Raw genomic sequence first — 26,846 nt, forward strand, 5'->3', positions numbered from 1 at the left:
CTCTGGGAAACAGGCTGATTCTTGTAAAACTGGTCGCATGCTTTCCATAGAACCCAGGAACCTCAGTCCTGGGTATGTATCCCAGAGAAATGCAGACTGTGTTCACACAAAAACCTGTGTGTGGAAGATCATGACAGCTTTCTTCGTAATGGCCCCAAACTGGACAGATGTCCTTCCACATGAAGGACAGGTACGTAGCTAGGCTGTGAAATATCCACACTGCAGAAAAACAGCTCCTGAGATACACAGCCACCTGAATGGGTCTCCAGGGCCACTGGGAGAAAGAAAAAAATCCAACCTTAAAAGGTTGCATATGTGCTGATCATTTTATAATGTCTAAAAATATTGAATCACTATGATGTATGCAGAAAACTAATATAATACAATATTGTAAGTCCACTATACTCGATTGAAAATAAATGTGTACATATTTTTATATCTTAATATATCTATGACAAGTTAAGAAAAACACTTAGATACGGTATGGTTCCACATATGTAACTTTCTCAAGATGACAGAATTATGTTGCTGAAGCAGTGATTTGTGGTTGCTGGGGTGGGAAAGGGGAGCTGGAGTCAGGAGTGATTGTCAAGGTGCAGAACGAGGAAGGTTCTTCGTGTCTGTGTCTTGACTGTAGTGGTGGAAGTTGAAGCTATGAATAGCAACCCCACCACTAAGACTGACTTTAACTTGCAAAGGGATCAGGCCAGGTAATGTGGGGTGAGTGTACGGCAGACACGGCTTGCACGCAAAAGACCGTGTGACTCTATGTTGATTGTAAAATAAGAGATTCAGAGTACACGTGTATCTTTTATTGAGTTTACGTTTTGGCCGTGTAATGTCATAACTAGGTGATGGAAGCATTATACTCCAGGTGAAAGCAGAAGCCTTTTCGGGCTCACCCGTGTGTCCCCAAGGCCGTGTATCAGGTCCTCAGTAAGATGAAGGCGGAGTTGAGCTGCATTCCCCATCCCTCAGCCACTAATGTGCACTGTCTGTGGTGAGACAAGTTCACGTTTGCTTATACTCTCATGGTGAGATTTCAGTGGCACCGTGATACCCCCAGCTCTTCCCAGCACTAATCGTAAAGAATCCGCCTGCCAATGCAGGAGACACAAGAGATGCTGGTTCGGTCCCTGAATTGGGAGGATCCCCTGGAGGAGGAAATGGCAACACACTTCAGTATTCTTACCTGGGAAATCCCATGGACAGAGGAGCCTGGTGGGCCCCAGTCCACTGGGCCACAGAGTTGGACACGACTGAGTAGCTGAGCTCAATGTATGTGATACCCCCACAGTAACACACAATAAAACTGCGTTTAATGTTTGTCGTCCGCCTGCTCTTGGGGTGCAAAAGATCAATCCTAAGAGCTTCAAATGGGTCGTTACTTCCCTTGAGACATTTGGCAAGGTGTTTTCGATGAAAGTTCATCTTCATTGCTTTTTAATCTCTTTTTGGCCTCAAGTGTTTATAACATAAAAAAACACCTCCTCTTAAGCTCTTGGAAGTCAGGCTCCGGTTATCCCTGGGGAATGGAATTCAGAGGCCAAAAGAGAGTGCAGATTCACACCCTTTATCTGTCAGTAATGAGTTACAAAGAATCCCGTTTCTTTTGCAGTTAGAAGTAAACAAGATAAAGGATATGGAATTTTGAACTTGGCAGCCAAAACCTACCTTCACACTCAAAAATGCGTTCGCCCAGCTTCCAGGTGGGCTGCAGGACGAAGGCGTCCTTGCCTTCAGTGTTACAAGCGGCAGCCGCTCCACTTGTAACTGTGACGGTGTTCATTGTGTTTCGTTGTGTCTGCAATTAGGAACCATGTTTAAGCATTTTTGAACACCCAGTCTATGTATCCAGGCTTCCCTGGTGGCTCAGATGGTTAAGAATCTTCCTGCAACGTGGAAGACCCGGGTTCAGTCCCTGGATCAAGAAGATCTCCTGGAGAAGGGAATGGCTACCCACTCTAGTATTCTTGCCTAGAGGATTATATGGACAGAGGATCCTGGCAGGCTACGCAGACCACGGGGTCATGAAGAGTCGGACATGGCTGAGTGACTAACACTTCCACACTTTCACTTTTCTACATAACCATGCTGAAGAAACGAAAATCCAGATCACATACCCGTGTTTGGCTGTGTGAGTCAATTCCCAATGAAATGCTGGCCAAGGAGACTGGAATGGGGGCAGAACTGCTATTATTTGAAATACAATGGCCCATCAGGGAGCTTTGCCACGCTATTCTACAGTAATAAGATTTGACAGGCGGGGGAAAAGGAGAGACCAGGAAATAACAGAACAACTAGCTAGGATGCATTTACCACCTCGTAAGTCATTTCTTTCTCTTCAAAGGCAGGAAAAGAGGATGGGGCAAGGGGGAAAGGAGCACACCGCAGCACGTCAAGGACAGAAAAGAGGAAATTAATTTTGTGTTGCCATGGTAACGGATTTCCAGCCACGGCATCTCACGGAAGCCTTCCCGTCATCTTTTTTTTTTTTTTTTTCTCTTCCAAGGATCCACAATGACCCTTGAATGTTATCATAGGACTCACACAAGAAAATTAAAACACCCCATCAAAACACAGCCATATAAGAAGGCAGACTTTCAGATGCACGCACAACCAGGCCTGTATGGCGAACAGAGCACAAGCTTGCAAAACTAGTGACCACCCAGCCTAAAGGAAGAAGTCAGACGCAAGATCTGTTTATTTTGTTTTATTTGCAGAAGAATTCTGAAAGGCAGCAGAGGTCCGTCTGCTAATATTTGGCCTGAGGCTAGATTTTCATCCACGCTCAGAAACTCCATCCTAAGCGCCAAAGCAAATACCTCTGTTACGATGATAATAAAGTTAATATGTGCTAACACCTTTCCGAAGAGTCTTCCAAGTGCAGGGGAAATTAGTCACTGGCTTCAAAACTCAGGCTTCCCAAGTGACTGCTGGCACCCACCAGAGCCGACATGAGAGTCTAGCTTCCCTCCTGCTCTCGTTCAACGGCTTGACCTTGCCCCTTTTCCGTTTATTTATCCAACCAGCTGAGATATGTGGTTTGTGGACTTGTCCACTGTGATCAAACCAGTCCATCCTAAAGGAAATCAACCCTGAATATTCATTGGAAGGACTGATGCTAAAGCCGAAGCTCCGATATTTTGGCCACCTGACGCAAAGAGCCAACTCTTCGGAAAAGACCCTGATGCTGGGGAACATTGAAGGCAAAAGGAGAAAGGGACGACAGAGGTTTAGATGGTTGGGTGGCATCACCAACTCAATGGACATGAGTTTGAGCAAACTCTGGGAGATGGTGAAAGATAGGGAAGCCTGGTGTGCTGCAGGCGACTGGGTCACAAAGAGTCAGACATGACTTAGCGACTGAACCGCAGCAACAGGCAGAGCTATGGAATTTGGAGAATGAGACCAGCAGCATGAGGCTTGTCCCCTCCTGTGCCCCTCAAACCACCCAACCAGCAGCGCAAGGCTTCAGGGAGCAGAGTGACTGCCGTGGACTCGAGCACTTGGGGACACACGTGCGCCTGAGACATATCAGCGGGGAGCCCAGCCTGGTGCACCCATCTGGCCCCATCGGGCCCCACCGACCTCGGAGAGGAATCTCACTTCCCGAGGCTGTGCCATTGGGTTTTGTTTTCTTGCCCTGGTTCCAGCTGAGAGCCCAACGAAGGCCAGAAACGCCCCAGGCCAGCCCATCCTCTCCCGGATGACCGCCTGAGTCCAGCCCCTCCCGGGAGAGCACAGGCCATCAGCAGACCTTAAGGCCCCAGAATGGCTCTGGAGCTGAGCTGTGTAAAGCCCCTGCACACGCTAAGCCGCACCTGTCTTCCTAAGTCTCTCCCACTCCAACGAAGGAGCACGAACCAGTTCCGGGATGCGTGTGACCAGCACTGCCCTTAGCGAGAAGGCAGATGCTCCTGGCTGCTTCCCCAGCCCCTCCCTCACCCTTCTCCCCGGGGATTTGGTGTCCGCTGCTTGGAGGAGGCTGCCTTCCAGGCACACCTGTCCCCCGGGCGTGGGGGCACGGGGCAGCTTGGGGGGCGTTACAGTCACCCACGGTAGCTGCCGGCCTCTCTCCGGCGGGCGCCGTACAGGAGCACCGAGCATATGGAACAGAGGGGGAGCTTAGAGGCTAAGGAAGAAACAGATTCGATGAGAGATCGTATGTCTCACCCTGAAGCTTCTCGTCTTTTCTCGGCTCATTCGCTGCTGTACAGTGAAGTGTCAGGAAGAAATAGTCATCTCTGCCCTTGAAGCCCAGGAACACCACTCATCAACTCCCCAGTTTTATTCTTTCAGAAGATCCAAATTCAGATAATCCCATTTTTATGTGGTCAAACTTACCCAGGGCAAGTGTCCGAGGAAAAACCCCCCATCCTGGTCTCCAGTCAACTCTCACACCATATTAAGGAGACCTGCTTTAAAAATGCAGCCCACTTTCTTCATTTGGGTAGCTGATTCTGTAGATGTTTGTCTGGCAACTGAGAAAGCAATTCTTCAAAGCAGTGGGTCCTCACCAGGTGAGTTCATTCCCAAGAGGATATTTAGTAAAATCCATAACCTTTTTTGGTTGAACTTGGGGCTGGGATGCTACTGGGGTCTAGTAGGTTAGAGGTGTAGCTAATATCCTACAGCGCACAGGAAAAAAAAAAAAGGATTTTCCTCAAAAAGGATTTCTGACCCAAAACGTCCATAGTGACAAAGTTGAGAAATCTGGCTTTCAAGTTCTCAATAAGTTTACTGTATATAATCCCTATTATTCATTCAACAAACTACTACTCGGAACCTAGTATAATCTTTTTCTTACGAATGTCTTTGTTTTCTTATTTAATTTATTTTGTTTCTTGGCCATGCCAAGTGGCGTGTGGGATATTAGTTCCCTGACCAGGAACTGAAACCGTGCGCCCAGCAGTGGAAGCAAGAAGCTTTAGCCCCTGGACACCAGGGGAGTCCCACATAGTATAATCTTAGCACGTGATGCTGGGCTCTGAGGCTGGGCAGCTTGCCTTGAAGCATCTAGTAGAGGAAAGGCAGAGGTTTACAAGAAAATAAAAAATATTTTTTACAGAGCATGCTAAGTGCCCAAGTGAAAATATCAGTCAATAGAGGAAAGGCCATAAGTGTGTGAGGGCGGGCTTGGGGAACAAGGGAACAGATGTTATTTTCCCCGAGCCAACTGCAAACTGCATGCTCACTCTAAAGCATAAAATTCATTCTCAAAAAAAAAAATTTAAATAAAATTCACTCTCAAATATAAAATTGAAATAACTGCTAGGAAAGATCACCAAAGCCCTAAGGACGTTTTAACCAGTCTATCTTTCTGTTTTATAGTCACATCCTCAGAGAGAAGCAACCCGCTGCTTTCTTTGTGACTTTGTTCCTTATTAAAATGATTTTCTTCACAATAGTATTTTTCCAGGACCAGGGAGATGTTTTATTTCCTTCTTCTGGCCTCACTTTATTCTCTCCAGCTATGCCTTTAAAATATTGATCAACACAGTGTGATTCTGTGCCTGATAATTAGCTAATCGACACATGCTTATCTTCTTTTATCTTTCCTCAAATCGCAACTTAAATTTGTTCACAGTCTTGAGGACGCACTTTTCTAAGCCTCTGTTGGTTGGCCTCTTTTCTAATACCGAGGGCCAAATATGTAGCGGGAAAAACTGTCTCTTAAGCCCTGCTCCCATGTTCCAAACTGAAATAAATGCCAGGAGGGCACACACATGCTGATGAACAAGTAAAATGGGCATCAGAGAAAATGGCTTATCCCTCCAGGAAATTAGTGACCAGATCATAGGAGTTTCATCAAATAAAAGTGCAGCTAGATTAGATTTGCAGGGCTGAATAGCCTAGTGATCATTTCCACGGCGTATACCACAGACAATTACGCGTCTTCCAGGTCAGCAGTGTGGATGATTAAACTGTCTGGAATGCTCCCACCAACAAATGTGAGCTCATAGCTAAGATGAAATTGAAACCAGTTATGAAATAGAACTGCCAGATGCCACAGGCCCGCACACAGAGTATCCCAGGCATTGCACTAATCAGGTCATTAACATCCACCTTGGAGGCTCTGCTTTTGTGTATGTCTCTATGCAGTAGTGGGTGGCAACTTTTTATTTGTTTGTTTTTAAGTCTGAGTTTGAATCCTGACTCTGCCATTTTCTGGGTCTTAAACCTGGATAAGTCAACACCGCCTCTCTGAGTCTTAATTTTCCCATCTGTGAAATGAGGATGACCAGGCCTGTCTCTCAAGATTCTCATTCATTCCATCAGTCCAGGTCCAGTCAGAAATTCAGAAATCCCATCAGTTATTTCAACAGAGAATTTAGTACAGGCTATTGGTTAAGCAGTTGTTCAGTTCAGTTCAGTTGTTCAGTCATGCCTGACTCTTTGCGACCCCATAGACTGCTGCCCACCAGGCCTCCCTGTCCATCACCAACTCCCAGTGTCTACTCAAACTCGTGTCCATTGAGTCAGTGATGGCATCCAACCATCTCATCCTCTGTTGCCCTCTTCTCCTCCTGCCCTCAATCTTTCCCAGCATCAAGGTCTTTTCAAATGAGTTAGCTCTTCACATCAGGTGGCCAAATTATTGGAGTTTCAGCTTCAGCATCAGTCCTTCCAATGAATATTCAGGACTGATCTCCTTTAGGATGGACTGGTTGGATCTCCTTGCAGTCCAAGGGACTTTCACGCATCTTCTCCAACACCACAGTTCAAAGGCATCAGTTCTTCGGTGCTCAGCTTTCTTTATAGTCCAACTCTCATAAGCAGTTGTTAGAGAACCAGAAAAGGAAAAAAAAAAAAAAACCCCACCAATGAGGAAGAAGCTACCCTCCAAGGGCCGTGAGCAGAGGACAGAGGTGAACATTGTTAGAATGTAGAAGTTTGACAGCAGAGCCCCTGAAGGGCTGAGATGCAGGCAGCCTAGGAAGGGTGCCACCCTCTGAGTTACCATCGCCACAGAAGCTTTGGGGCCAGCAGAGCTGAGCCTCCGCTGGTTCTAGGAAGGTACAAAAGAGAGCTGGACTCTGGAACCAGCTGCCGCTGCCAGGCAATAGGCCTTCAGCAGGGGACACACTCGAGCATCAGCAGGAGTGGAAGGAGAAGTCCTTCTCCAGCTCAGCCTGCCTCTTTCTGGCGCATCTCTGGCAGGTGTCAAAGTAGAAATGTGAATGCAAAGAGCCCCCAGCTTCTCACAGCAGAGCCCTGAAGGCTAATTTGAAGCTGAGAGGAAATAGCTTAATACATAACCTAACCCGTTCGTCCATGCATTGTGCGCATTTATGCAGCGCTTACTTCGTGTTTGACCTCAAGGCTCTGCGCTAGGCGCGGAGAATTAGGTGGAAACCCCGCGAAGTGCATGGCTCAGCGATTCATGTAACGCAGACCCTCACTTAAAATCAGCTGTCTCCTCTGGGGCCCAGAGGGAAACATAAGGAAAAAGGAAATGGAAAACAAAACAACACGAAAGAAAGAAAACTCTGGCTCCTGCCCTTCGGGAGGTCTGCGTTTAGGTTAATTATCGTGAGGCAAGTCAAACGTCAAGGTACAAAGCCACACATGCTTGTACGCCTTAAACAGTACTTGAGACACAACTGTTTGAAGAGCTCAGAGAAGCAGAAAAATATATGGGGGACTGTCAGGAAAATCTGGAGCAGGGCGTGGCAACCTACTCCAGGATTCTTGCCTGGAGAACCGTACTCGCAGAAGAGCTGGGTGGGCTACGGTCCATGGGGTCGCAGAGTCAGACAAGGCTGAAGCGACTTAGCACGGCACAGGGAAACCTTCACCAGAAAAAAAGTGGGAATGAGCAGCTTTAGTTTGTAGACAATGGCCTGAACCGGTAAGACCAGGAGACTTAGGAGAAAGCGCCTGGAGCTTGCTAGAAAACTTGCCACCAAGACCTCTGAGAATGGAGCATGGACTCTGATGTGGGAAACGGAACTTGGGGCCAGCAGAACATTTCTTGATTCTCTCTAACGAGCCACTGGGACGTTCGGAATGAGCAGAAATTATACGTAAAAAATATTGTTTTTGTAGCTTTTCTATTTAACACAATACCTTTCAGATAGTGGGATATTTGGAAACAATTGCTGTGTTGAATGGGATGGGGTGGGATGGAGTGATAAAGGCGGATCTTAACTTTGAAAAGCTGCACCTATTTTCTCTTGTTTGAAATATAGTACGACATGCTTTGTGAAGTATTTTAGGCAATCAATTTTAAGGACAAAAGTTCAGGAAATAAAAGCAAGCAATAATCAGAGTTTTAACAAGTAAAGATAGAACCCACCCAGGATTTTTCTGGTGGTTCGGTGGTTAAGATTCTGCACTTCCACTGCAGGGGCCGCGAGTTCGAGCCCTGGTTGGGGAACTAAGATCTCATGTGCTGAGTGGTGCAACCAAAAAGTTAGAAAAAAAAGATGAAACCCACCCATCAGGACCCTGCGCTCATTTCTCAGCCTGAGACCTGCCATCAGAGTGAACACGGCATCCAGTTTGCAGAGACGGGGAGGGGCGGTTGAAAGCATCATGGACTTCGGCGAGAAGAGTGCTGGGCAATGCGTTGCCAAGTCCATTTCAGTGACTCACGTGGAAAAAAGGCGCAGGATGGGTGTGAGTCTTGAGCGTGCGCTTGCAGACCATGTGGTGTCCTCACATCTAACCCGTCGCTTTCTTCTTGGCAGACCCATTGCAAGATTTTGGCTTTTCTGTCGACCAGTGTTCCAGACAATTAAAACCAAATATCAACGTTAGATTTGGAATGGTTCTGAGTAAGTAAACATTATTGACATAATATAAAACATGACACAACCTCTCTGTGGCCCAGACACCCAGTTATTCGTATTTACTGTAGTGGCTGAGCCGCTGCACCTCGTCATTCTCTGGAATTAACTATTTCCATTTCCGTTTCTCTCTCTGGGTAATATCCAGATAGAGCAGAACTCTCATTTAAAGCTGTTCTTTTGTGAAAAGAGACCCTAGACACTCATTTGGATGCTATAAGCGCCTGGAATCAGTATATCCAACAACAACAACAAAATATTTTGAGCCTAAGTATCAATGTTTGCTCAAAAGAAGGCTTTTTTGCTTAGTTGTCTCAGCCACAAACAAGTCTGGTACCAGCAGCACGGTTTATCTTCGCATTATTTCATTCCACAAATAACTCATCTAAGCTCCTAAACCCGGACACGGGCAAAGACGTGAGTTATCTTCTCCTTCCACCAAGTCAACGAGCCAGAATGCTTTCAGATTGTTTATTTTTATTTTTACGTGGCCATGTCATCACAGTTGATCATCACATTGCTATAGCTGCTAGCCTCTCTCCTTTCTCACAGCTTCCTCAAAACCAGAGCAGACGGATTTAATCAATTGAGCACGTGGACTCTTTCCAGAGAAATGGAGGGAACATTCCCGGACGCCGAGAACGCGCAGGCATCTTGGCATTTCCAGACCTTGCACAGTGTCTGGGCTCCAGGAATGCTGTAGGGAGAAAAAGAGGACTAGAAGGAAGGGAGTGAGCGGACTCTAAACAGAGAGGAAAGGAAAAAAAGGCAGAGTCGGGAGCCGGCCATGCAGAGCGGCCGGAAGCTTCCTGTGTGATAATGGGCATCAGTGGCAGGGGTTGCGGGCTGGACCGCACTTGAGGGAGGCACCTGGGACCACGCAGCCGAAGCTGTAGGAGCCAGGTGCCCGGGTTCCACAGCATCAGGGCACGGGTGCAGGCCAGCTAGCTGCTCCAGGCAGGTGAAATCTGTGAAAGGGCTGTCTTTCATCCACAGACTTGTCCCAGTCAAATTGCCCAAACGCTGTTTCACCAAAACAGAAAGCTGTTCGCCATACGGCGCAGACTTCTGGCGATGAAAGGTTCTTCAGCTCAGGCTTTTACGACTTCCGAACACTCTGATGCTCAGCAAAATCCACACTAACAGGAAAGCTGGTCTCCTCTTTGCCCCCAGGAGAGGACATCGAGCAGCTGTTTCTGGACGTTGCGCTCTTCAGTAAAGGACTGTCCATCCTGAACTTCTCCTACCCCATCTGCGAAGTGGATCTACCCAAGTTTTCTTTCTGTGGAAGAAGGAAAGGAGGTAGGTGTTGGGCCGGCTGACGGCCGGCTGGGGCCCAGAGAGAGGTGGACAGGAGCTTGCGGCCACGGTCACGATATCCAGACCAGCGTCTAGGGTCCCCCCTCCCCTGCTGGTAAGCTTAGCCTCATGGATCGTCACATGTTGTGTAAAAATGACCACACGGCCCATCCCACAGGACCTGCCTTACAGGGCAAGTGTGGACATCAAATGAAATGTGTTTATCGGGTGTTTGCAAAGAGAAAATTGTTGTTAGTGTTAGCAGTGGCAACTTGTGAAAAATAACCAGTACAGTAAGTAAGCTACATGAAAACATTAGATATGGACTTAATTTTTAAGGCATTGCAAAGCTTGGAGGTAAGATAAACATGACCCCGACACCTTTTGCAAGCTGATGAGTCCTTTATTCAAAGAAATAATTGCTCCCTGGTTCATCTTTTGTGTCAGTCCGATCTTACCTATGGCAAGTGTTTGTCCAAAGGGGGAATACATCATAATCAGATGAATTTCAATACACAGCAGAGAAGATCCCCTGAGAGCTGTTTTTCAGGTCTGACATGACATCGCCCAGGAGGCAGGTGTCATTCCTAACAGCAGCCGGAATTGTAGGGCTTCTGCGACAAAGTTCACTGATCTCACACCTGCAAGTAAGACAAAGTGGGAAGCTTAGTGTGTGCTGGGGCTGGGCACCCCCCCCACCCTCCCTTTCGCAAACGTGGGCGTTTCCTGTCTGTCCTGGTTCACGCTGAACACGTGAGCCTGGCCATTCCCCGAGATTATTGATTGCAAAGGCCTCTCAGTCTCACTGTCTCTAGCTGCTCACAGTCAGTCCTAACAGCTCTATCTAGGTCAGCAATTCACATTTCATCAGCCAGAGTTTCGCTGCCTCATTGTCTCTAAGTGCTGCTTTTTGTGGGTCTAAGAAACAAAGGAAATTGCCTAGATTTGGAAAAAGTACCCCGAACACTTTCTGCAAAACGCCTTATACCTCACGCAGCTGTAGTAGAAACAGGACAAAACACCTTCCAGGCAGAGGCCACCTTGACGCGTCCCGCCGGTGATCCACGCCGAGGACCAGCCAGCCTCTGTCAGCAGCCCCGCAGCCCCACCTGGGGCCTCCCTTTGTGACTGTTCTGCATTCACGGCACACGTTAGTAACAAAAGCAGTCCCAGGGACTGAGCCGCTGATTTCTGCTCTGAAAGAAGGGGAGCAAGTGGCTGTGTCTGAGGCCTTAGTTTTAAAATCCATCTTCTCTGGGGCAGCGTTCCCTACCTGTCTGCACATCCGTGATTTCTGGGCCATTGTAGATCTCTGATAGTGGCCCTGTGGTGTAACGGCTAGCACTCTGGACTTTGAATCCAGCAGTCTCAGTGGGACCTACTTATCTCTGGGCTTCCCAGGTGGCTCAGCAGTAAAGAATCCACCTGCCAGTACAGGAGAACAAGGAGACTCAGGTTCGATCTCTGGGTCGGGAAGATGCCCCGGAGAAGGGCATGGCAACCCACTCCAGTCTGCTCACCTGGGAAACCTCCTGGACAGAGGAGCCTGGCGGGCTGCGGTCCATGGAGTCGCGAAGAGTCGCGAAGAGTCGGACCTGACTGAACAACTAAACAACATCAAGACTTCCTGCGTCTCGAAGCTGCTTCGCTTTTTCGGGCTTTCGTCTTGCGGGTCCCAGGCCTTTGCTCTGAGTCTCCTCCCACACAGGGTGGGAAGCCAGGCTCACACAGAGCCAGACCTTTGCCGTCCCTCATGGCTATGTGACTTCAGGCAGAATTACTCAGTGTGTCTGAGCCTCAGTTTCCACATAGAGACCTCATGGGATTCTTAGTAAGGATAAATTGGACAATTATACAAAGTCCTTAGGACAGAGTCTGGCACACAGGACTCAGTAAGTGATAAATGGCAGCAACTGCCCGCAGGTGATGAGGGATTTCTCAAGCAAGGGCTCTGAGCCCCTGAAGTCATCAATCTCAGAGTGGAAGTCTGCATTTTAACAAGGCCTGGAGAGGCGGCAGAGCCTCGGGGGCTTAGAAGTTTAAGACCTTTTTTCCTTGGAGGGTAGCAGGAACCTGACTCAGGTCCAAGTTGTATATCCTCTGCTGGCTGAGAGAGCAAAGCCCCCGCAGCCCCCTTCCACCTCTGGGGAGAGACCCCCGCCTGCAGTTCTCATGAAACTGGAATTTGGAAGCACCAGCAGCTCAGCCTTCAGCCTTTCTTCTCGTCATGTTTTGTTCTTTGCATACTTCAAGCAGCTGTGGGTTTCCTGCTTGCAGTAACTGGGCAGCTGCCGCTGCTGCAGATTCATGAAGAGTCAACAAAAACAGTGGTTTATTACTGCATTGGCAGGAAACACCCTCCCTTGAACTGCAAAAAATAAAAATAAAAATAGAAACAATGATCACCTTAGACTTTTTATTTTTCTACTAAGAGAAGGAAAGGAAGGAAGGAAGAAAGAAAAAACAGAAAGAAGGGAAGGAAGGAAGAAAGGAAAGAAGAAAGAGAAAGACATATTGCCTCTTAAGGAATTCTGTAGCCCTGGGAGCTTCCCTCCATCCTCAGAATAAAGCCTCTTGTAAATGAGTCAAGAATGTGTTGAACTTGTCCTTTGAAATCCATCAGTTCTTTCTGTTGAGCCCAAAGTATTGAGATTAATAATGACATAGGACCTAGGTCCGGATAATCAAAGCTATGGTTTTTCTAGTAGTTATGTACGAATGTGAGAGTTGGACCATAAAGAATCTGAGCATCAAAGAATTGATGCTTTCAAATTGGGGTGCTAGAGAAGACTCTTGAGAGTCCCTTGAACTGCAAGGAGATCAAACCAGTCCATCCTAAAGGAGATCAGTCCTGAATATTCATTGGAAGGACTGATGCTGAAGCTGAAGCTCCAATAGTTTGGCCACCTGATGCGAAGAACTGACTTCTTGGAAAAGACCCTGATGCTGGGAAAGACTGAAGGCAGGAGGAAAAGGGGATGACAGAGGATGTGATGGTTGGATGGCATCACCGACTCATTGAACATGAACTTGAGTAAACTCTGGGAGACAGTGAAGGATAGGGAAGCCTGGCGTACTGCAGTCCATGGGTTGGCAGAGAGTCGGACACGACTTAGCAACTGAACAGCAACAAAGGGCCAAAGTGTTTTTAATTCTCTAAGGTAATACGGGATCCTTTACAAATTCTCAGCCTGTTGTGGAGTTTCATTAACTCTAATTGAAGTGAAGTCAGTCAGTCATGTCTGACTCTTTGCTACCCCATGGACTATAGCCTACAAGGCTCCTCTGTCCACGGAATTCTCCAGGCAAGAGTACTGGAGGGGGTTGCCATCTCCTTCTCCAGGGGATCCTCCCGACCCAGGGATCGAACCCGGGTCTCCCGCATCACAGGCAGATGCTTTCCCGTCTGAGCCGCCAGGGAAGCCTGTACTCACAATTCTGTGTAATCATCATGTAGGGAGACGGCGGACTGGCAGCTCTCCTGTGGACCCCGTGGGTTGCTGGTGTTTGCATTTTAGCAGACGTCCTGAGAGCTCTGATGTGCACAAACACCTGAGACCCCCAGTCTGAGGAAGACCACCCTCTGTGCCGTCTGTTTCCTGACTTTCGGTCACACTGCCCTTCCCTGCAGCTGCCCCAGGTCTCTGAAGATCAGCTCAGTTTCTTCCTTTCTTCCCATCACCATTTTCTTCGCTTCTCCTTCTGGCAATGCAATCAGCCCACCAATTCACAAGCTGTATTTTGAGAGTTATATTAAGTGTTTATCCACAGAAATCCAAAAATAGGTTGGTAAGGGAAAAAAAAAATTAAATCCTCCTTCCCTTCTTGCTGCCAGAAGTTATGCTCTTACAGAGAAAACCTGGGCAGCAAAGGCAGAAATCTCTTGTAGGAGGAAGGAAGTTGGAGGAAATCATTTCACCTCCTGGGCCATCCACGGCTCCATCGGTGGCCCTGTCCAGTCCAGGAGCCACCGGTCACGTGTGGCCCCTGATGATCAGAAACGGGGCCCATCCAAGTTAGGTGGGCTCGGAGTGCAGAGTTTGCACCAAATTTTGAAGACTTTGTACAAAACATAGATTGAAAAAAAATTTTTTTAATCTCATTGATGCTTTCTACATTGATAATCTCTTGAAATTATAGTCTTTTTTTTAAATTTTGTTGAAAAAATCTTTCAAGCGGAGATGATTCAAGACAAAACTTCAAGATAAAATTATTAATGGCATATTTTAATTCATGCATGTTTTACTTTCAATATGATCATAAAAGATGCCATTTTTGAAAAGGATTTTGAAAGCCTGGATCAGTTTTTTCAAGTTTAACTTAACTTTGATATGCATGTCATTGTCTTATAGGCATCATCGGGGTTTTTTCCCCTTTAATTATTAGCTGGTCTCATTCTGCCAGATAAATATTCATTGTCAATGGCTTTAAGTTCCTTAACACTTTTTTTGCCTTTAGAGACCTAGATTTTTTTAAAAATTAAATTCAAAATTTGTATTTTGTATGCAATGTATTAATTATATTTTCTATTGCCAAAAAAAAAAAAAAATGTTTTTGTTGAAGTCTAGTTGCTTTACAATGTTGTGTTAGTCTCTGCCGAACAGCAAAGTGGGTCAGCTACGCACATACACATATCCCTGCTTTTTCAGATTTTCTTCCCATTTACGCCTCCACGGAAAGCTGAGTGGAGTTCCCTGTGCTCCGCAGTAGGTTCTCATTCATTATCTGCTCCAGACGTAACACCCATAGCGCTCATATGCCAACGCCAATCCCTCAGTCCCTCATCCCGGCCTCTTCTCCCTCCTTGGTGTCCGTTCATTTGTTCTCTGTGTCTTTATTTCTGCTTTGCAAATAGGCTCATTGGAATGACAATAATTTCAAAATCGGGGTTAATATGCACGTCTTATTCAATTAATTTCACTTGCTTCTTTTTCCTTTTTAAAAATAATGCAAATTACAAATGTGGCTCACATTATATTTCCAGTAGATAGTGCTGACCTAAAACCACAATGTCCAATACGATAGCCACTCGTGACGGGGGGGCTATTGAAATTACTTACATTTAAATTAAATTAAACACTTAGCCACACTAGCCACCTTTCAAGTTCTCAATGGCCACATGTGGGTGGCGGCTGCTTTACCTAGTGATGCCAATACAGGGTAGTCATGCTTTTGTGGAATGTTGTGCTAAGCATCCCTGGCCTGGTAGGCTCTGTATCCCTCTGCATTTTTCTTAACCACCTGTCCTGAGTTGAGTTGGAATTTGTGTTGGAAATTTCACTGTCTAGCCCAGGTGCTTTCTCTTTTGTTGAATACCTAGAGTATGCGGGTGTCGTGGTTCCAAAGAGGTCTTTGCTGGAGCCCAAGAATCCGCCTGCAATGCAGGAGGCCTGGGTTCAACCCCTGGATTGGGAAGATCCCCTGGTGAAGGGAAGGGCTACCCACTCCAGTATTCTGGCCTAGAGAGGTCCAAGTCCATGGAGTTACAAAGAGTCAGACACGACTGAACTACTTTCACTTCACTTCACTTCAAATATATGTCAGCCACCACTCTTGGCCCTTCTCAGGCCGACCACCCAGTCTCCTCTCTGAACCTGAGATCAGTGTATCAGTGCCCTCCTGCTGCTGTGACCCTAGCTTGCCACACAAAGGTGTTCTCTTACAATTCTGAACACCAGAAGCCTGAAACCAGAGTCAGGAGGGCTGTGTTCCTTCGGGAGAATTCCAAGGATGGATAAAGGTCCATTTCCTTGAGGTTTTTAGTTTCTGGAGGCTGCTGGCTTTCCTTGACTTATAGCCACAACCCTCCTCTCTGATTCCATCCTCACATCCCCTTCTTCTTCTGCTCTTCCCCAGCTTATGAGGACCCTTGTAGTTACACTGGACTCACCCAGACAATCCAAGATAATCTCCCCATCTCAAAATCCTTCATATGACATCTCAAAATCCTAATTTTGCATCTGCAAAATCCCCTTTGCCTTGTAAAGTATCTACGGGCTCTAAAAATCAGGACATGGACATCTTGTAGGGGCAGGGGTAGGCATTAGTAGCCAGTATAGCTTCCAAACGGAGAACCAGCACAGCTTGTCTGACCTGTGCATACTATGACCTTGTGAAGAGGCCATGTAATTGTGCATCATCAGAAGAAAACTCAAACTCTGTATGTTTCCAATGAAAAGGCCCTCCAAGAAGTTCTGACAACTTCACCAGTGATACAGCTGCTCGTGTAGCTGGGCTGAGATGTGAGTTTCTCTGTTCAATTCAGTTCAGTCACTCAGTCGTGTGCGACTCTTTGCGACCCCATGAATCGCAGCACGTCAGGCCTCCTTGTCCATCACCATCTCCTGGAGTTCACTCAAACTCACGTCCATCGAGTCGGTGATGCCATCCAGCCATCTCATCCTCTGTTGTCCCCTTTTCCTCCTGCTCCCAATCCCTCCCAGCATCAGAGTCTTTTCCAATGAGTCAACTCTTTGCATGAGGTGGCCAAAGTACTGGAGTTTCAGATTTAGCATCAGTCCTTCCAAAGAATACCCAGGACTGATCTCCTTTAGAATGGACTGGTTGGATCTCCTTGCAGTCCAAGGGACTCTCAAGCATCTTCTCCAACACCACAGTTCAAAAGCACCAATTCTTTGGCACTCAGCTTTCTTCACAGCCCAACTCTCACATCCATACATGACCACTGGAAAAACCATAGCCTTGACTAGACAGACCTTTGCTGGCAAAGTAATGTCTCTGCATTTGAATATGCTATCTATGTTGGTCATAACTTTCCTTCCAAGGAGTGAAAGTGAAAGTGAAGTTGCTCAGTCGTGTCCGACTCTTTGCAACCCCATGGACTGTAGCCTACCAAGCTCCTCTGTCCATGGGATTTTCCAGGCAATAGTACTGGAGTGGATTGCCATTTCCTTCTCCAGAGGATCTTCCCGACCCAGGGATCGAACCTGGCTCTCCCGCGTTGTAGACAGATGCTTTACCGTCTGAGCCATGAAGGAAGTCTCTCTCTTACTTCCAAAGAGCAAGCATCTTTTAATTTCATGGCCACAGCCACCATCTGCAGTGATTTTGGAGTTTCTCTGTTAGGGGATCCTATTACTGCTCAGAAAAGGTTTGCCTTGCCTTTCTGGACTGTTCCTGTTGCCCTTTCCCAGACCCCATAAAGCTCCCACCAGCCAGGTCCCCTGCCCAGAGGAGAAACTATCTGGCTAGAAGCGGGGGACACAACCCCTGTGTCTATCGGAACCATTCTTGGCAGAGAAAGAGGCTAAGATTGTCAACGAGTCCTTATAGGAGTTTGTCACTGAGAGGAGGCCCACGTGATATCAGGGCAGAAAGACCGGGATAACAAGCACATCTCTGAATGCCTGGAGAAGGGGCTTGGCGGGACCCTACTCAGCCCTAGAAGGCTGCTCATTCCATGGTTTTATAAACGCCCCATTGCAAGTACACAGTGAATGTGTCTAAGTTTAAACAACATTAGATCACTCTCCTAGTGAAAGGGCAGCCGTCTGGTCCACGACTCTTTGGGAGCTGTTATTTCCACATTTAAAAATCCGTTTCCTCTCTAAAAAGACACTGTGTGCCAATCACACAAATATCTGGGTCCGCCCCAAAAAAAGCCGATTGGCAGAAATGACTTCAAGTATTCAGAAGCAGGAGGGTGACATTTTTAATATACTCTGTATTAAAAACTGATCAAGATTCCCAAAGAAGGAGAGAAAGAAGTGGGTACAGATATACCGCGGCTCTTTTTATAGCCCTGGAGTGTGAGGATGTTAATTAAAGGAATCTCAGAACCCGAGATGATCTGGAAAAGGAAGGAGCAAGGGTTTAATTTTAGGTGTTGTTTCATCAGGTTTAAAAAAAAAAAGTTTCACGAGTTACTTGCAGCAATTCTCAGGAACTTGATGGGCCCACAGAAAAGCTCCCGTTGAAACTGCAAAGTGAATTCATGGCAATCTCCCACCCTGAAAAGTTTGCTCATAGTGAAGCGAAAATCAGCAGATCTCGGAGCATTAAGTGAGCGTAACAAAGCGCTAGATAGCATTTGTTTGGTATGCTTCACAAAACAGCCCTCATCCATTTTTTTTAAAATGGAAGCTAAAAAAAGAAGAAAAAAAAAAAAAAGACACCAGTAGAACTTATCAGTTGTTCACACTGTCTCAGGAAGAAGGTTCCCAAACCCAGCCTTGGTGCGTTTCTCCGCATCCCCCCGGAACCTTCGCGTCCCTCTCCTTCACATTGGGAAGTAAGGGGAGAAACATGCAGGAAAGGCCTGCTGGATCCCCGCTTCCCAGGGCCCCGCTCTCCAAGAGCTCACACACGGGCTCCTGGCCCCTCCACGCCCTGCAGGAGAGGCCTTCCTACTTCTGTGCTGCATGGGCAGGTGCTGAGTCACAGGGTAGTTAAGCAACTCGTCCACCAACACTTAGTGAGGAGGAGAGCTGGGCCCTGCCTCCAAGGCCCAGCCATTTGCACTGTGTCACCTTAAAACACCAAATAGAAGTGGGTATAAAACACGTCCGAGGGAATCCAAGCAGAATCCAGCCGCACCTGCCGGGGAGCGGCACACTCACTGGTGTGCTGGGACTCTGCTCCTCCGTCAGCTGGGCCCCGTTCCCTGAAGGGCTTTAAGTGGTTCGTGGTCCTAGCAGCCATGGTTCTTGAGCTGCAGGCAGCAGAAACCTGCTCCTGCCATCAGCAGCAAAGGGATTTTCTTGAAAGGCTACTGAGAAGTCACAGAATCAGCGAGAAGCCTTGGGGAGATCTTGTCATGCAAACGTCCCACACCAACCATTGTCTCAAACACAGCATCTCCGTTCGTAACTTTAGCAAATCTTCCCAAACGTCGTTATCAGTGCTTTATATGGATTAACTCTCTTCATTCCTCGCAACTCTGTTGCTGTCCTTACTATACCCGTCTTAAAAACGAGGGCGCTGAGCCCAAAGGGATCGTGACTGTCCAAGGTGGACCAGTTGCGGGAAGTTGTCTTAGGAGTTAACCTTGAGCATCCCAGGGCCGGCCTACCCTCTGAACCCTCATTCTGCCTGGCTCTCTCATGCCCTGCCTGTCTCTGGCTCCTTGCTACGGCCTGGATTCTGTCTTACTCAGGGATTTATGTACCACAGTCAGAGACTTTTAGCTTCCATCACTGGATCCCCAGGGCACAATAAGCACAGATAATAGAGCGAGTCAATTCTGTTTTCAATGATTGAATGACGTGATGCGCGTTTTGTCTGTTTTTCCAGAGCAGATTTATTATGCCGGCCCTCTCAATAATCCTGGATTTGAAATTCCCGAGGTAAGGGTTTGGTCTGCTGTTTTATTTTGCTCCTTAATTCTTGTATTGAGCAGTTTCTTAAAGAAGGAGGTGGGGGTCGGGGGGAGACAGCAGAGGAGGAGGAGAGGAAATTAAAGTGAAACCTTCAAGTTTTCGCATGGCCTTTCACTGAGAAGACCCTTTCTGGGTGAAGCTGTTACTTCATCATGAGCACTTGCTAATTAAAGCTTGATGCACGGGTTTTGGCGTTTGGGTGTTTAACATTTTTGTCCAGCGGGACCCTGGGGCACCTTTTGTGGAGGCAGCGCCCCTTGGGAGGGGCTCTAGGGCCCTGTCCTGCTGGAGGACTCTGCCCAGGGCCCTCCGCGTGGCCAGACTGTTAGAGGCGAGGCAGGCAGCCACAGGTGGGCTGGCCGTTCAGAGAAGGGAAGAGAGACAGCCCAGAAAGCGCTAAGCCTCCCGGTTACTGTGCTTGCTCAGTACTCACAAGCTCCCACCCTGTAAATAAAATCTCCACGCCTTGCACCTTCACTGTTTTTCCAACAATTCCTTTTTATTTAAAATACCATTACTTTATGAAACAGCTGAACTCCAGCGACTCGGACTTAGTGATCCATTCTCAACAGATACTCCCGAGAGCATTCTTCAGAAAAACGTCAAGAGAATCACAGAAATGTAATCGGTTTCATTTTTTGTTTTTTTTTTTCATCCTTTTCATCTTCCAAAGCCTGAGTATGACTCTAGAAGAGGACCTCCTTCTCCATAAAGAATCTCTTGAACTTGTTTCATCCCCCGGGGCGTGTTCCCTTTCTGTCCCAGCCTCTGCATTCCTCCGCTTCAAGCCGCAAGTCTCCAGACCACCTCGGTCTTTCTCTGGCAGCTGGGGCAGGTCCGGCTTCCCAGAGTCTTCTCCTCAAGCCTTTCAGGGTAACATGCAAGTTGTGCAAACTCTCTTCCCTTCTAGGATGTGAGACCAAATTTCTCCCACAAAGTTTTTGCTTTAAATCTTTGCTATTTGAATTCTTTTTCTTTCTCCATTTTTTTCTGCAGATCCTTCCCATGCACCCCCAATTCATCAACTCGAAATTTGCAAGCAATTAATTTTTGTTTTGCATTATTGATTTTTAAAAAAGCAGTTACTCTTAGCAACTGCAATGAAATAGAAAGAACTTAAAAGCCATAGGATCGCTTTGAAAGAAATGAAGCCCAGACGTAACGAGGTTTATTGCATCCACGTAGGCTACGTGGGTGAATGCATAACCCACATCCATGGCCCACTAACAGTGTTCCTTGAGATGTTGCCCAGTGTGAGGCTAAGACACTGGTTAGGTTGCCTGCCCCCGCCTGCCTGTTCAAGCATCCACAGAAGCCCTCTGTGCGGTCCTCCTACCTCTTCACTTTCTGGGCCCGTGGAGCAGGAACCTGGTCAGTCCTGACCCCCGAGCCAGGCCTGCAGGGGGCAGAACCAGAGCGGACACGTGTGACCCATCACGTGAGCCGCAAAGGCAGCTGGAGGCCTTAATTCCAACCTGGGCTCCCTTGCTGGCCCAAGATCAACCCGGCCCACCCAGGCGCCCCTGGCCGGCCGCCAGCCTGCAGGCTGCAGAGACGCTGCTCCCTAACGTGGGACAGAAATGGTGTGCAGACTTTTGGTTTTAGAAGACCTTCCCCAGGTCCTCCTCCTCCTCCCACCAAACCCCCCCGAGGTGGGCTCTGTGCTAATTCCTCCCCCTGCTCGACTGAAAACTCCCCACCCAGCCGCCAGTCTTCAGTGTGCCGGTGTTATTTTCTTTTTATCACAACCAGTCCTTGGCCCCACTGAAGTCCCACCTGCAGCGGGCCTGTCTGTGGCGGCTGCTTTCTGACTTAGAGACTCTTTGAGCTTCCTGCTTGGCTGCCAACTTGCAGGTATGGCCTGAACCGTGTAAGTGCCAAGGGTGCAACTACAGTCTCCTACCTGGCAAATCCAAAAAGCGGAAAGGCCCCTGGTCTGTGCCTCATCCCTTCTTCCTGCCCGCAGATGGGCACAGCTGCCTGAACACCTCCACCCCTTACAGCAGAGTATGTATTAATATATCTTGTGATTCAGAAATCCCGAACCCCTTCCTTCAAACACTGCATCTTTTGTTAGGCTTCTAAAGCATGGATGAAAGATTCAGTTGGGTTACAGTGATTTTGTGTGGCTTGTTCTTAAAGGCACAGGAACAGTGAGAAGTAGATGATGGTGATGGCAATGATGATGGTGAGGAGGAAATCCACTCAGGTGCACGTGTGAGCTGGTCTTTATGCAGACCTAATTCTCTGACTTTTACACCGTGACTGAAACCCCTAACACTGCTTCTGAAGTCATAGCTGCTGCTATTTGAGCAGACCTCGGGAGCCTAGACCGTCATAGAGTCTTTAAGGTGAACGGTGCCTAAGGTTGCCTTCAGCAGCCCTCACACCCCAGACCCCATCAGTGCTGGGGAACCCACTCGCTCCTGGGCCTCTGTTAATTGCTAGAAAGTTCTTCTCTCTTAGCCTGAGACCAGTCATGTACCATCCATCCTGTGGTCTGATCTGGCCCTGCCCTCCAGGCTGATACAGATTAAACACCCTCCCTTTCTTGGATGGGGGCTTCCCTGGTGGCTCAGATGGTAAAGAATCTGCCTGCAGGGCAGGAGACCTGGATTTGATCCCTGGGTTGGGAAGATTACTGGAGAAAAGAAAGGCAGCTCACTCCAGAATTTTTGCCTGGAGAATCCCCATGGACAGAGGAGCCTGGTGGGCTTTAGTCCATGGGATTGCAAAGAGTTGGACACAACTGAGCAAGTAATACACACTTTCCCTTGGGTGACTGGCTCCTCAGAGATAGGCCAGGAGTTCCAGGAGCTTCCTCCACCCTCCACCACGCAGAGCCTTTCTCCTCGGGACAGAGTGTCCACAGCCGCGGGCCGAGGGGCGGGCAGGGCTTCGGCCACGAGCGCTGCAGATGCGGCTCCTGCCCGGGGCCTCTCTGCTGCGCCACACACAGCCTGGCCGGCCTTTCCTGACCGCAGGCAGAGGGGCTCCTCTGTGGCTGGCCGTGGCCAGAAAGGATCCCGAAAGGCAGGAACACGTTCTCGAGTGGCGCGTTCGGGTTCCGTGCCATTGAGTTTTGCCCCCAGCTGTCTCCTCCGTCTCCGCACACAGCACTCCGCCTTTCCTGTTGCTCAGGCCAGCATCCCTGGGGTCAGCCTTCACCCCTCTCTTCCCCACCCACGTGGGTCTCTTCGGCAAACCATCTCGGCTCGTCTTTGCAAATCCAGCCAGAACACCCACCTCTCCCTCGTCTCCCCCAGCTGCTCTGAACCGTCCCCACCTCTTACCTGGCTCTTGCAGCGCCTCCTACCTGGTCCACCACTTCCTCCACATCTCCCCCCATCTCCTTCCAACAAGGGACCCTGCCGACAGCCACGTCGGGACAGGCCACCCCCCAGAGTAGAGGCCGGCGCCACCCCCTACAGGCCGAGGGGCTGTCCCCTGCCTCCTCCCCTCTCCTCCTACAGGCCTCTCCTGGGAGTCCCGTCTGCCTCCTCAAATGCGGGGCCCCCAGCCTCCAGGGGAATGGCGAGCTCCCGCACTTCCTTCAGGTCTTGGCCCTGAGGTCACCTGCTCAGGGGGCCTGCCTTGAGCACCCCAGCCCCACCACCCCATCGGTCCGCTCCCCATGGGAGCACCGTCTGGAGCACCAGCATGTCAGGCTTAGCCAGCCATCCTGGGGGCCCTCTGCTCTCTGGGCCAGCCTGGGGGCCAGCGGGGAGGGCATGGTTCCTCCTGCTGACCTATCCCCCAGGGTCGAGAGCAGAGGCTGCATGTGACGGGCTCAGTGAGCACCCGCTGCAAGGCGATGGCTCTGTGGGTCTCACAGCTGCTGCTTCCCCGTGCCCCTCAGGGAGACTACGAGGTCCTGCTGGAGCTCTACAATCAAGACCATGCCACTGTGGCCTGCGCCAATGCCACCGTCCTCTATTCCTGAGTGTCTCGAAGTGCAGTCAGCTGTCTTGTGGCGACAGCAGCTCCTCCCACGAACCCTGCTGAGAGGGAGGACCAGTGGACCACAGAGCAAGCCTCCTGGAAGGTGCCAGCGCTGTCAGCCGCAAGACCAAAGGTCCCCGTACTACATGGATGCAGTGAAGGCCCCGGAGTATCTGCCTCCCAGGAGCTCCTGGGGGTCAACCCAGCAGTCTTGAGGGACCGTCCCTCATCCCTAAGTGCTCTCATAACAAAGCTCAACTCTTTCCAGCTCCTGGGAGCCCAGGATCAAATAAAGAAACTGGCCCAAAAGGAGTGCCTCGTGGTTTGTTTAAGAATCCTGGTATGGGCCTATAGCTATAGTGTGAGCTCCTCTGCACACAGAGCCACGGGCTGCCACAGCATAAGTGATGCTGAGAGATGCAGGAAGGCGACGGCACACCTGCAAGGACAGACCTGGGGATGAGCCGTCCCTTCTTCCGGGAAGCGCCACACTCTGGACATGAGGTCCAGAAGCTGGTGAAACCTCACGTGCAGACATCACAGTCTCCACTGAACTAACCTCTTGATAACTTCATCCCGGAGTGTGGCTGTCCTGGCCCCAGCCCACCTCGGCTCTCCTGAGTGTGCTCCTTAATTCATCCCCTGAGTCACTGCTGGCCACTCACATACCAGGCCCTCTGCTCAGCACTTAGGCTACTCCAGGGGGTAAAAGACAGCTTGTCTCTGCCCTCATGGAGCCTGCAGGCCCCCGAAATTAAAAATTCACATCCCCCACAGTCGTGCACATGCAGAGCCGCCTCCTTCAATGCCCCCCATAAACAACGAGGCTGCCTGCTGTTGCCAGAGCCCATGGGGGGCCCCACTGTCTCCTGTCCCTGGATGTGCAGAATCCCCCGGGGGCCCCGCCCTCCTTCCACACCCTCCTGCTCCCCCGCTTCTGTTTCCAGCATGTCTGTTCCTCTTGCTCCTGCGAAGGGGTGGAGCTGGGACACTGGGGTTGACCGTGTGTTTACAGGTCTTTTACAGCCATAAAGGTGCCACTGTGCTAGCGATGAAACGAGGGAAGAAATGCATAGTTTTAAAATGTCCGTTGCTATTAATTACCGTCTGTCCGTAGTTGAACTACCCGGAATAGCAGGCCATAAATGCCTGGTGACTCAAAACCTTAAACCCAGCATCTGAGGTTTCCTGGGTTGTGGGGAGACAAAATTACAGCAGTGTTCTTGCTGACGCCGAAAACGCTCCAGGGCAAAGGCTCGCTGTGGCCATGCCCGGCTCGGGGGCAAAGCTCAGGGCACACACGTGGCCGGGGGCGGGGAGAACAGTTGTGGATCCAGACGGCAGACTGTACTGCTGGTCCTTCTCCATTCCTCCCAGCCAGACATTCCCCGTTCCCTTTCCAGAAACAACCCCACATCCAGTAGGCGACCTGGGTGGAGTCCGAGAATTCACAGGTTCCACAGACGGCTTAGGACAGCTGTCGCCGCCTTCCAAAGGCGGGGACAGGAAGAAGCAGAGCACATCTCATCTGCCGCTATTCAGCTGCTCCTTTTTCTATTCTTTGCTCTCTTCTTAAAATTCATTGACTGTGTGTGTGTGTGTGTGTGTGTGTGTGTGTGTGTGTGTGTGTGAAAGAGAGAGAGAGAGGGAGAGGAAGAGGGAGAGAGAGCAAGCCAGAGAGGCAGCGAGAGAAAGAAAGAGTTTTCGAGGCTGTAGGTTTAGTTAAACAGAGACTTATACATACACGTGGGCTGACCCTGCCTTGGCTGAGCACACAGGAGCTCACAGCAGTTGCACTAAGGGTGTGATTTGAGGAAGAAAAAGTGTTTCTCAGCCCCCAGATACGTCTGCCCTTACATTTCACTGAGTTTCACTCCTGCAAGTTGAGAAAGTTTGTCCCTGTTTATGACTCTCCTATTAAAAAGTACAAACCGTTCTGGTAGGAGAAATGCCAGAATAATTATCATAACTCAGGCAGACCATCATAACGAGGGTGAAGCTTGGAGTTGCCAACACAGGAAGCGGGAGGTATTAGGGGGCAGGTGGGCAACCCACAGCAAGCTCTTAGGCTGGTCACCCATGTGTGCCCAGGGGGCAGGTTTGGGGGTGGGGGAGGGGGCCCTGCCAAAGAACTTAATTACTTCTTATTAATGATTTGCCACTGTTTCAAAATCACCAAGTATTCTAAAAATTTCTCCTAAATAAACTTCTCTGGAAAAAAAAAACAATCCCTGATTTAAGATTATGCTAGGATGCCTCCAAATCAAGGGACTCAAGTGGAAATAATCGAACTCCAGTCATTTTGATGTCTGTAGGCCCTTCCTTATATTTTAAGGGCGCTTCTGTGTGTGTGTGTGTGTGTGTGTGTGTGTGTGTGTGTGTGTGTGTGTTATTTTTAAGGAAACTTTGGTGCCCAAGGAGAGCTTCCACAGGCGAGGTTCAGGCAGAAAGCTGAAGATCCACTGGGTCAGTGTGATCGCCCCGCTTGGAATGTTTGCAAGGAACGGAGACCAGCTCCATCTGGTTACACGCAGGGGCTCAGCGCTCACTGCTGAGGTCATGCGGTTCAGGCTTCAGCCACGGTTCTCTAGAAAGCTTCACGCGGTAATCAGCATGCCACCTCTATTTCTCTGCAGTTCTTTTACCTCTGGCCTCCCTGAGTATCGGCTTCACCCTCTGACAGCCCGTCCTATAATAGTAAATAGTTTCACACTTGTCCAAAGTAAGGATGACGGCGGCCTTTCTCCCTACACCCGGCATTCACTCTGAGTGCAATGCTTTGGATCACGTGACCACTCCTGGCCAATCACCTTGCCCGGTGCTGATTGGCTTGCCTGCATCACATGACCCACCCCGAGAGCTGGATTGGCATTAGTCCCGCTGGAACCACACCATCCCCTAAGCGGACACTGGGGAGGCTAGAGAGTATAGAGAGCAAAGAGTTGTGGAAGAAGCGTCTAGAATTAGGCCATCTTTTCAGCTGTTCACTGGGTGAGGTCCTCAGTTTCTCAAAGCCTCTGTTTGTTCATGTGCACACGTCAACAGTAATAATACCTGCCTTACTCACAGAAATACCTTGAGAGTAAATGAAAGAACAGTGCCAGGCGTGTAGCTCAATGAATGTGAGTTATTATTCTGTTCAGGAGGTGCATGAGTCAGTTCAGAATGCTGTGATAAAAATACCATAAGCTGGGTGCCTTACAGACAACAGACATTTACTTCTCACATTTTTCTCATTTATTTCTGGAGCTCAGAAAGACCAAGACCAAGCTGCTGGTAAATTCGATGTCTGGTGAGAGCTCGCTTCCTGGACCACAGACAGCTGTCCTTCTGGGGTACCCTCACATAACAAGATGGGTGCTGGAGCGCTCCTGAGTCCCTTTTTATAGAAGCATGAATCATGCCATCACCTCCCAAAGACCCACCCGCTAACAGCACCATGATGGAGGTTAGGATTTTAACCTATGAACTT

The 26,846-nt window shown here is 48.9% G+C and overlaps 1 protein-coding gene across 1 annotated transcript in view; it reads left to right on the top strand.

Annotated features, from left to right (window-relative positions):
* LY86 (lymphocyte antigen 86) overlaps positions 1–23,683 on the top strand; it is a 42,064-nt gene extending 18,381 nt beyond the window's left edge. Inside the window, exons 2-5 of the mRNA XM_005696896.3 lie at positions 8,697–8,783; positions 9,969–10,097; positions 19,347–19,399; positions 23,292–23,683. Coding sequence (XP_005696953.1) covers positions 8,697–8,783; positions 9,969–10,097; positions 19,347–19,399; positions 23,292–23,375 — 353 coding nt within the window. The 3' untranslated portion in view covers positions 23,376–23,683. The remainder of the gene's footprint in view (positions 1–8,696; positions 8,784–9,968; positions 10,098–19,346; positions 19,400–23,291) is intronic.

This window comes from Capra hircus, chromosome 23 (genome assembly GCF_001704415.2).
Source record: "Capra hircus breed San Clemente chromosome 23, ASM170441v1, whole genome shotgun sequence".
Classification (NCBI taxonomy): domain Eukaryota; kingdom Metazoa; phylum Chordata; class Mammalia; order Artiodactyla; family Bovidae; genus Capra; species Capra hircus.